The following is an 11,495-nucleotide window of genomic DNA, read 5'->3' as shown; positions in this document are numbered from 1 at the left end:
CTTTCTCTTTCTCTCTCTCTCTCACACATACACAGTATCCACTTTCTTTCTCTTTCTCTTTTTCTCTTTCTCCTTTCTCTTTCTCGCTCCTCCCACCCCCCCCCTCTCTCACACACACAGACACACACAAAGTGTACAAAAATGCCCCCAAAATGTCACCTCCCCAAATTTACCGTGTAAAAAAAGTGATGTTTCTTTTCAAGGTGAATACACAAACTCCCGGAACACACTCATCCAGGAAGTGTCCTTAGGAATCCGGGTGCGGCAAAAACTTTTGCCATCTCCACCCTCCAGATGTTTTCCCCCCCCCGAAGGCTCCTTCTTTCCATCTGTGCACAAACCAGGATCGATCTTGGTTCATTTCCAAGATTAGCCAAAATTGGCTTGAAGTCACCTCCGGGCAGAGTACTGTTAACCATAGACGCAGGAGAGAGAGAAGGAGAGAGAGAGAGCCTTGGGGCTCATCCTGACCTCCCCTTTTGCTTGCTCTCTCGCCTGCCAAAGAGCAAAGAGGAGAGCTGGTCCCAATCCACCAGGAAGCATCACCCCCCCACAAGGTGCTCAGTGGCGGTCTGATTTTGTACTGTGGTTTCTCTTGAAAGCTGAAATGTATTTCCTTCCCTCGTCCGCCAAGGAAAGAAGTCAACGTCTTCACACAAAGTTGAGACAATCTAGGTTAGGAGCCTTATTCTCCCTGTTTGCAACTCTGGGTTGACACTCGTGCGATAGAATGGGGGTTAAACCGTCCCCCCCCCTTCCATCTGGATGCTAGTCTGGCTGAGCTCGGGGTGCATCCTGCCCTTTGCGTCTGCTCCCCTGAAGGCTTCGCACAGTCTAAAATTTCCCCCTGCAGGGCACAGCTTAAACCGTAGTTTCTGGCAAATCGTAAATTTCTTCATAGGCGTTCAGAGTGGTTTTGCTGTTATTCCTGGAGGTGTCTTGCATTCTGCTGCACTCTGAAAGGAAAAGAGGAAAAGCAGGGGATGGCTCCATGAAGAGGTCCAACTCTTGATTATTCTTGGAATAAAGGATGGAATTGGACTAGACTTCTGAGGAGGGGCATGGACTACAACTCCCAGAATTCCCCAGCCACCCATGTATTCCTCATGTAAATTTGGATAGATAGATGAGAGACAGAGAGAGAGAGAAAGAGATAGATAGATAGATGATAGATATAGATAGAAATAGATAAATAATAAATAAATTAGAGAGATAGAGAGATAAATAGATAAATGATATAGATAGATGACAGACAGACAGACAGATAGATAGATATAAAGATTGACATATAGAAAGACATAGAAAAGGGGAAGGAGAGATAAGAGAGAATGATAGATAGATGATTAGATAGATACAGTAGATAGATAGATAGATAGATAGATAGATAGATAGATAGATAGATAGATAGATAGATAGAAAGAAAGAAAGAAAGAAAGAAATTGACATATACAAAGACATAGAGAAGGGGAAGCAGAGATAAGAGAGAGAGATCTGATAGATACATAAGATAGATAGATAGATAGATAGATAGATAGATAGATAGATAGATAGATAGAGATTGATATATAGAAAGACAGAAAAGGGGAAGGAGAGATAAGAGAGAATGATACATGATTAGATAGATTTGGTAGATAGATAGATAGATAGATAGATAGATAGATAGATAGATAGATAGATAGATAGATAGATAGATAGATAGATAGAAAAAGAAAGAAAGAAAGAAATTGACATATACAAAGACATAGAGAAGGGGAAGCAGAGATAAGAGAGAGAGATCTGATAGATACATAAGATAGATAGATAGATAGATAGATAGATAGATAGATAGATAGATAGATAGATAGATAGATAGAGATTGACATATAGAAAGACATAGAGAAGGAGAAGGAGAAATATGAGAGAGATGATAGAAACATAGAGAGAGAGAGAGAGAGAGAGGGAGAGAGAGAGAGAGATACGTTAGATATGGTAGATAGATAGATAGAGAGATGGAGATATAAGTTGTCCACCTGTATGTATTTCTATTACCTGGAATTGATTATTAAATTGTAACTGACATATGGACCTCTATTATCAGCAAATGTTTTTAGGGAAAAAATATCTAGGCTTTGTTTTTAAAACTATGTTATTCCTTGGGTAGTGGTGTTCAGTTACCTGTTCCTGGATCCTCATTGATAAAGGCCACGTGGGTTTTCCACTCCGTCCATTTGACTTCGTTGATTCTAGATACAAAGCATATAAATTAATTTTAAACAATGTAGAAAGCAAAAGAGGCAATCAAAAAGCTAACAAGAAGCAAAAAAGACCAAAATACCTTCTTGCCAGCAATCCACACCCAGAGATTAATGCCACGATTAATACTAACTAGAGTAACAATGAAGAAGTAAACAATACTCCAATCAAGGAACTGCCAATTCAGATAAACAATTAAACAACAGCCCATTCAAGGAAGACACCAAGAACACTCCTACAAACACTGACAGGGCAAGCTATGATAGATAAACAGAGAGCAAACCCCTCTCCCTTCTAGCACTGATGATGTTGCTTAGTTGGGTCATGAAACGTCTGGAAGAAAACAACCAAGCTCAGAAAGCACCAAGGACCCTACAGTCCTCCTCCTCCTCCTCCTCCTCCTCCTCCTCCTCCTGTTCCCCTTCCACAAACCCTACTCCCTTCTAGCACTGATGATGTTACCTGGTTGGGTCATGAAACGTCTGCGAGAAAACCACGAAGTTCAGAGTGCACCAAGGACCCCACAGTCCTCCTCCTCCTCCTCCTCCTCCTCCTCCTGTTCCCCTTCCACAAACCCTACTCCCTTCTAGCACTGATGATGTTACCTAGTTGGGTCATGAAATGTCTGCGAGAAAACCACCAAGTTCAGAGTGCACCAAGGACCCCACAGTCGTCCTCCTCCTCCTCCTCCTCCTCCTCCTCCTCCTCCTCCTCCTCCTGTTCCCCTTCCACAAACCCTACTCCCTTCTAGCACTGATGATGATACCTGGTTGGGTCATGAAACGTCTGCGAGAAAACCACCAAGTTCAGAGTGCACCAAGGACCCCACAGTCCTCCTCCTCCTCCTCCTCCTCCTCCTCCTCCTCCTCCTGTTCCCCTTCCACAAACCCTACTCCCTTCTAGCACTGATGATGATACCTGGTTGGGTCATGAAACGCTCTGCGAAAAACCACCAAGTTCAGAGTGCACCAAGGACCCCACAGTCCTCCTCCTCCTCCTCCCCTCCCCTCTCCTTTCTAGCACTGATGATGTTACCTAGTTTGGTCATGAAATGTCTGCAAGTAAACAACCAAGAGAGCACCAAGGACCCACAATCCTCCTCCTCCTGTTCTTCCTGCGCAAACCCCACTCCCTTCTAGCTCTGATGATGTTGCCTGGCTGGGTAATGAAATATCTGCAAAAATACAACAAAACTCAGAGAGCATCAAGGACCCCACAGTTCTCCTTCTCCTCCTCCTCTTCCTCCTCCTCCTCCTCCTCTTCCAAAAACCCTACTCCCTACTAGCACTGATGATGTTATCTAGTTGGGTCATGAAACGTCTGCAAGAAAACCACCAAGCTCAGAGAACACCAAGGACCCTACAGTCCAACTCTTAGCTACAATTATTCTCTTCTACAAGTAATTCATCCTTACATTCCATCCTCATTATTACAGAAACACTTTCTGTACCTCAGCATTCATCAATTAATCTGCAATTCCATTTTCCCGTCTTCGTCCCCGCAGAGCAAAATCCCTCCCGTCTGCCCCATCGCTCACCTTAAACACAACCGGGTGTCGTTGTCGGCCACTTTGCACCATTCCCCGAGTTCAAATTTCCTCCTCAGGAACTTGGGGAGGAGTTTTTCGATCTCCACAATCGTCCTGGCTCTCTGGAGGCAAGAGGGATAAACCAAGAAGGTGTGGGAAACGAAAATATAGCCTTATTGTTCTATTGGAATCAATCATCTTAAAGTAAGAATTATTGTTTGTGCTGCTGTCCTTTGTTTCTTTATTGGAATTTTCTTATGACAAAGGAGAGGTTCAAAAGAGATCCCTGAATGTTTTTTCCATCCGCTGGTGAAGGGAGGCGACGAAAAAAAATAGAATCTGCTCTGAATTCAAGTCGCCCCAAAGGTTCTATTTCAACAGGCAACTGGAGTTTTTTTGTTTTGTGTTGTGGCTCGCCGGCAGCCGGTGCAGCCGGCAGCAGAATCGGACAATGAGGACGAAAGGGAACCAGTCAGGGAGTCTGGGAAGGACTCGGACGAGGGTCCTGCATCCGATGCAGGGATGGGGCCAGGACCATCTGGGAGCGGGGTGCTGCCTTCAGAGCCTCCGGAGTCTGGCAGCAGCAAGGCAGAGGAACAAGGGGAGCCTGTTCCCAGTGCACGTACGTGCAGAGCTGCTACAAGGCGAGAGCAGCTGAAGCAGAAAGGGCAACTCGGGAGTAAGGCTGGGAGGTGATTGCCCCTCCCATCAGGGATAAAAGTCAGACCTCAATGACGAAGAGCTTTGCAGGAAGCAAAGCAGTTCAATTAGATTCCGAGTCCTTCTTGAAGCCCTGTCCTCGGGTCGTTTTTTTTCCTGATACTTTTGGGTGGGTTCTGTTATAATTACTTTGGAGACTTCTGTTTTTGGCAGCATTCCCCAGCGCCGACAAGTGTGGGCTTATCTTGGGGAACTGTTTTTAAGATTAGTTCTGGCTGGAAAATGAAAGTAACCCCCGGCGTTGCATTAAAATAGATTTTACTTTTCAAACAAGCTTCGTGTTTCAGTACGTTTGACGAAGCCTGCGTCAGAACAGGCTGAATGGTGGAGAATGGAAGGATTTGTATTCCTTGCGGTCATCTGGTCGTTATCACTCTCTCTGAGAGCCGTTGAGGCCACTGGGAGATTTCCTGGTGCCCTCAGGGACCCCTGAATACAGGTAGTCCTCGACTTACGACCACAATGCAGCCCAAATGGTCTGCTGTTAAGTGAGACATTTGTTGAGCGAGCTTTGCCCCATTTTTGTGAACTTTCTGGCCACAGGGGTTCGGTGAATCACCTCAGCTGATAAGTTAGTAACATGGTCGGTAAGTGAATCTAGTTTCTCCATTGATTTTGCTTGTCCAAAGGTCGAAAAAGGGGATCCCAGCAATGGTCATAAGTATGAGTCAATTGCCAAGCATCTGAATTTTGAACACATGATCATGGGAATGCTACAAAGGCCTTCTTCAGGTACTGAGAGCATATGCACCAAGACAAATTCCTTGTGTGCCCAATCACCCTTGGCTAATAAAGAATTCTGTTCTGTTCCGTTCCGTCCCTTCCCTTCCCTTCCCTTCCTTTCCCTCTATTCTGTTCTATTCTATTCTATTCTATTCTATTCTATTCTATTCTATTCTATTCTATTCTATTCTATTCTATTCTATATTCTATTCTACTCTCTATCCCGTTCCATCCCATTCTATTTAAATTCTATTCCTATATCCTTCTATTCTATTCTATTCTATTCTATTCTATTCTACTCTCTATCCCGTTCCATCCCATTCTATTTAAATTCTATTCTATTCTATTCTATTCTATTCTATTCTATTCTATTCTATTCTATTCTATTCTATTCTATTCTATTCTATTCTATTCTATTCTATTCTATTCTGCCTTATGACTATCATTAAGTGTTGTACGTGATGATTCTGGACTCTTGACGAATGTCTCTTTTATGTACACTGAGAGCATTTGCACCAAGACAAATTCCTTTCCAATCATACTTGGCCAATAAAGAATCCAATTCAACTGAACTGAACTGAACTGAACTCCATTCCACTACACTCCATTCTATTCCCTGGAAAAATGTCCCAAATAATTTTTCCCCAGTGTCATTGCAACTTTGAATGATCATTAAATCATTAAATGAACTGTTGTAAGTCAAGGACTAGCTGTAGTACAAATGGGTGTGGAAACCTCTTGGGGCTGCCAAAAGAACTGTGTTGTAAACAGGAGATAGATAAGAAAGAGGGGTCAATGAGGCCATCTACATTAAGATTCCACTATTTGAGGGGCTGCCCCCAAAGAGGAAGGAGTCAAGATATTCTCCAAAGCACCAGAAGGCAGGACAAGAAACCATGGATGGAAACTGATCAAGGAGAGAAGCAACTTGGAATTAAGGAGAAACTTCCTGACAGTGAGGACAATTAACCAGTGGAACTGCTTGCCACCAGAGATTGTGGGCGCTACATCACGGCAGGTGTTTAAGAGATTGGACGGCTGCAATACTGGAGCTGTCCAATCTTAAGAAGACACTGGACAGCTACTTGTCTGGAATGGTCTAGGGCTTCCTGATTGAGCAGGGGGTTGGACTAGAAGACCTCCAAGGTTCCTTCCAGCTCTATTCTGATTGATTGAAGATTGAACATCCCTCTCGCAATGGGGAGGGGTGTGTGGGATACGACACCCCCCTACCTCCTGTTTACCACCCAGTCCTTTCAACAGTTCCAAGAAGGCTCCACACCCATTTGCACTACTCAGGTGACCCTGAGAATACAGATAAACCTCCAAGTGGCCTCAACGGGCTCTCTAGAAAGGATGCAAATGACCAGGATGTCTGCAAGGAGTAGAAATCCTTCTGTCTTCCACCACTCGGTCAGAACTGAAGAAGCTTCTTGGATGAGAAGCAAAATGTCTTCAAGGAACAACCAGTCTCTTGGAAAAAAAGCAACCCTGTGAATACTTTGGGACAACCCTGACCTGGATGATGTCAGGGTTCCGGCAGTTACTCCAATTAAATCATGAGCCTCGAGCCACACTCCCAAAACTAAAAAGGATTTATTAGAAGTTAACATTCTACGTCTGTCACTAACCTGGGCGTAGCCAACTCTGAGATACGTAATTCACTGTCACCCTTGATCCTGCTTTTCCCCTCACCCCTCTGGGTGTATTATCCGATGAAAAACGTCCATAGCCAAGAGTCATCAATCATGCTCTCCAATTAGATTTTTGAGCGGCAGATGATTCAAGTCATCTAATCAGTCTTTGAAGAAAATATGAATGGAATGTACTTTCGATTCCACACTGCCGCCTGCTCTTTGAAACTCCCCCCTCCTCTTTCTGTTGTCAACTATAGAACGTGTATACAAAATGTTTTATGAGTTGACAGATGACTTGGGGATCTCCTTAGACATCTGGATTCAATCCCGTTTCCCTCAAAGGAACACCCTCCATCCCCGGGGGCCAACCTGCAGCCTCCAGATGTGCTCGCTCTCTTTGGAGATGTCCTCCACCGTTTCTCCCATCAAGGCGATCAGCATGTTGAGGAGCAAGACAAAGGTCAGGATGACGAAGGAGATGAGGAGGAGGAGGAACAGGATGGGGTACTTGGCGTTTTTCGGGACGTCCAGCTCGCCGAGGCCCAAGGTCAGCATGAATAAGTCGACCTCGATGCTTCCCAAGACGCTGTACTCATTGCATTTGCTGTCTTCGGGACAAGAGTCCACCAAGGCCGCAAGAGCTGGGCAGAGAACGGGAAGGAGGAGAGGATTAGAGACTTAAAAAACCCAAAACTTTGAGGTTACAACATCTTCCTGAAGATTCAGTGCTCCCCCCAAAGGGGTTATTAGAGTCCGAAATGGGGTGTCCGCAGGAAGGAGTCAAAAACGTGAATTGTGCAATTTGGGCAGAGGTGGGATTCTAACCGGTTCGGACCGGTTCGGGCGAACTGGATGTTAAAATTACAGCTGGTGTGTGTTCTGACCCAAACCTTCTTCTAAGGAAACAAACATCAAACGGAGGTAACTTTTAATGATTCTTTACCTAATTCCATTCCTTCCCTGTTAAAAGGCTTTTTCAAACTCATTGTCTCTGATAAGAACGACCCTTGCTAAGGTTGTGTGAGGCTGCCAAGAACACTAGATAAAGTTGCCAAGAAATATTTCAAACACAAAGAGTCTCCAAACACAAACTAAGATAGTCTGAACGCCCACGGGGCTTGAGTGCAAAAACTTCTTTGCTTCCTGCAAAGGACTGCGGTTTCTCAGCTGGCTTTTATCTCTTAAGGGAGGGGCCATTTCCTTGCAGCCTTACTCCCGAGTCGCCCGTGCTGCTGCAGCTGCTCTTTCCTTTGAGCAGCCCTGCGCGCACACGCCCTGGGCACAGGCTCCTCGGGGGCCTCTTCCTCACTGCTGCCAGCCTCCACAATCTCCGAAGGCAGCACTCCACTCCCTGATGGTCCTGGCCCCATCCCTGCATCACACGCAGGGCCCTCATCCGAGTCCTCGCTCTCTGTCCGCACCTGCTGCCGGTGAACCACAACAGTGTGCTGAACCGGTATTTCAACCGACCGGCTGGCCCCGGCCACCCCTCCCCGCCCCTCCCAGTAGTCCCCACGTGGCCCATTTTTGATGGAGATAGGGGCAGGTTCCCTGCAAAGGCTCTGGGAGGGGGAAAACGGGCCTGTTTCTCGCCCCCCGCCCCAGAGGCCCATCGGAAGCCGGAAACAGGAAGTTCCAGTAGGTTATGCCCACCCAGCAACCGGTTCGCTGCCCAGTTGCTGGGATTTTTGAATTCCACCCCTGAATTTTGGGGGTTTGTGTTTTGAATTTTTAGAAGAGAATATTTGTAGCTCAGGGATGGAACTGTGGGGTCTGTGGGGTCTGTGAGCTTGATTGTCTTCCTTGCAGACGTTTCCAGACCCAACTAGGGAACATCATCAGTAGCAGAAGGGAGTGGGGTTTGTGGAAGAGGAACAGCAGGAGGAGGAGGAGGAAGAGGATTGTGGAGTCTTTGATGCTCTCTGAGATTGGTGGTTTTCTTGCAGACGTTTCAAGACCCAACTAGGGAACATCATCAGTAGCAAAAGGGAGTGGGGTTTGCTGTCTGGTTATATGCAGGTGGTTTGCCCTGTACGTGTGGGTGGGTGTGTCCTTGATTGTTCCTCGATTAGGCTGTTATTTTCTGTTAGTTTATTTGTCTAAGACGGCAGTTCTTTGATTGGGGTTTACAATAAGCATCATTGTTGTTTACTTAAAACACCAAAACTCTTGGCAGCATTTACCCTCCAGATAAGCAGATAACCTCCTCCTCCTCCTCCTCCTCCTCCTCCTCTAACCTCACTCCCTTCTAGCATTGATGATGCTGCCTTGTTGGGTCATGAAACGTCTGCAAGAAAACAACCAAACTTAGAGAGCACCAAGGAGCCCACAATCTTCCTCCTCCTCCTCCTCCTCCTCCTCCTCCTCCTCCTCCTCTCCTTCTCCTCCTCCACAAATCCTTCTCTCTTCTAGCACTGATGATGTTACCTACTTGGGTCACGAAATGTCTGCAAGAAAACAACCAAACTCAGTGAACACCAAGGACCCCACAATTCTTCTCCTTCTCCTCCCCTCCTCCTCCCCCCCAAACCCCTCTCCCTTCTAGCACTGATGACATTGACTAGTTGGGTCATGAAACGTCTGCAAGAAAACAACCAAACTTAGAGAGCACCAAGGAGCCCACAATCTGCCTCCTCCTCCTCCTCCTCCTCCTCCTCCTCCTCCTCCTCCTCCTCCTCCTCCTCCTCCTCCTCCAACCCCCTCCCTTCTAGCATTGATGATGCTGCCTTGTTGGGTCATGAAACGCTGCAAGAAAACAACCAAACTTAGAGAGCATCAAGGAGCCCACAATCTGCTTCCTCCTCCTCCTCCTCCTCCTCCTCCTCTTCCTCCTCCTCCTCCTCCTCCTCCTCCAACCCTTCTCCCTTCTAGCATTGATGATGCTGCCTAGTTGGGTCATGAAACGTCTGCAAGAAAACAACCAAACTTAGAGAGCACCAAGGAGCCCACAATCTGCTTCCTCCTCCTCCTCCTCTTCCTCCTCCTCCTCCTCCTCCTCCTCCTCCTCCTCCTCCTCCTCCTCCAACCCCACTCCCTTCTAGCATTGATGATGCTGCCTAGTTGGGTCATGAAACGTCTGCAAGAAAACAACCAAACTTAGAGAGCACCAAGGAGCCCACAATCTGCTTCCTCCTCCTCCTCCTCCTCCTCCTCCTCCTCCTCCTCCTCCTCCTCCTCCTCCTCCTCCTCCTCCAACCCCACTCCCTTCTAGCATTGATGATGCTGCCTTGTTGGGTCATGAAACGTCTGCAAGAAAACAACCAAACTTAGAGAGCACCAAGGAGCCCACAATCTGCTTCCTCCTCCTCTCCTCCTCCTCCTCCTCCTCCCCTCCTCCTCCTCTCCTCCTCCGCCTCCTCCTCCTCCAACCCCACTCCCTTCTAGCATTGATGATGCTGCCTTGTTGGGTCATGAAACGTCTGCAAGAAAACAACCAAACTTAGAGAGCACCAAGGAGCCCACAATCTGCTTCCTCCTCCTCCTCCTCCTCCTCCTCCTCCTCCTCCTCCTCCTCCTCCTCCTCCTCCTCCTCCTCCTCCAACCCCACTCCCTTCTAGCATTGATGATGCTGCCTTGTTGGGTCATGAAACGTCTGCAAGAAAACAACCAAACTTAGAGAGCACCAAGGAGCCCACAATCTGCCTCCTCCTCCTCCTCCTCCTCCTCCTCCTCCTCCTCCTCCTCCTCCTCCTCCTCCTCCTCCAACCCCACTCCCTTCTAGCATTGATGATGCTGCCTTGTTGGGTCATGAAACGTCTGCAAGAAAACAACCAAACTTAGAGAGCACCAAGGAGCCCACAATCTGCTTCCTCCTCCTCCTCCTCCTCCTCCTCCTCCTCCTCCTCCTCCTCCTCCTCCTCCTCCTCCTCCTTATAAACGCCTTCCAGCACTTATGCTGTTACTTAGTCAGGTAATGAAACATCTGTAAACACAACCACAAAGCTCAGAGAGCCCCAATGCATGTCAGTTGCATACCCGATTCCAAATAATTACAGGTGTTCACGGGGAATGTGTCAAAAAGGGCCAAATGGAGACCGCAAGAGAGAAAGCCAAGCCTTGTATGTGTGATATGCATAAAAAGGGGGCAGGGCTTGGGTGGCACTGTTGGCAACACTGTTATGCCTTCTTTGAACACACACACCCCACACCGGATCCACCGATGCCCCTGGGAATAAAGCATCAAATTCTGTTTACCTACGCCAAATCCAAACAAAAACACCAGATAGACGGCGATAAACTTGATCACATCGTGCAAAATGACCTACAAGGCAGAAGAATAAGCATTAATGGTGAATTTAAAGCACAGGGAAATAAATGGCGCTGCTCCTCCAACTTGGGTACTTGAAGATGGGTGGACTTCTACTCCCACAATTCCCCACTCAGGACAACTTCAAGCAGGCAAGTTGGGGAAAATCTGGGAGTTGAAGTCCATTCATCTCAAAGCATGGCTGGCTGGAGAATCGGGTACAGTCACCAGGGGGACTAACTTATATTGTGGATTGTTAATAGATATGAAATCAAAGATAGATGATAGATAGATAGATAGATAGATAGATAGATAGATAGATAGATAGATAGACAGATGATAAATGGATATGATAGGTGATAAATGGATAGATAGATAAGATAAATGGATAGATAGATGATAAATGGAT

General features: G+C 46.6%; 1 protein-coding gene across 1 annotated transcript in view; it reads right to left on the bottom strand.

Moving 5' to 3' along the window:
* Positions 1-305: 305 nt before the first annotated feature.
* Positions 306-11,495, bottom strand: part of TRPV3 (transient receptor potential cation channel subfamily V member 3) — a 55,843-nt gene continuing 44,653 nt past the window's right edge. Inside the window, exons 14-18 of the mRNA XM_087971051.1 lie at positions 11,035-11,101; positions 7,210-7,481; positions 3,770-3,882; positions 2,155-2,222; positions 306-956 (exon numbers count right to left, since the gene is read on the bottom strand). Coding sequence (XP_087827177.1) covers positions 862-956; positions 2,155-2,222; positions 3,770-3,882; positions 7,210-7,481; positions 11,035-11,101 — 615 coding nt within the window. The 3' untranslated portion in view covers positions 306-861. The remainder of the gene's footprint in view (positions 957-2,154; positions 2,223-3,769; positions 3,883-7,209; positions 7,482-11,034; positions 11,102-11,495) is intronic.

This window comes from Notechis scutatus, chromosome 1, assembly GCF_049901735.1.
Source record: "Notechis scutatus isolate UNSWTSFEM ecotype Mainland chromosome 1, rNotScu1.2, whole genome shotgun sequence".
Lineage (NCBI taxonomy): Eukaryota > Metazoa > Chordata > Lepidosauria > Squamata > Elapidae > Notechis > Notechis scutatus.
The sequence above is the reverse complement of the archived record's forward strand: the minus strand, read 5'-3'. Positions and strand labels throughout refer to the sequence as shown.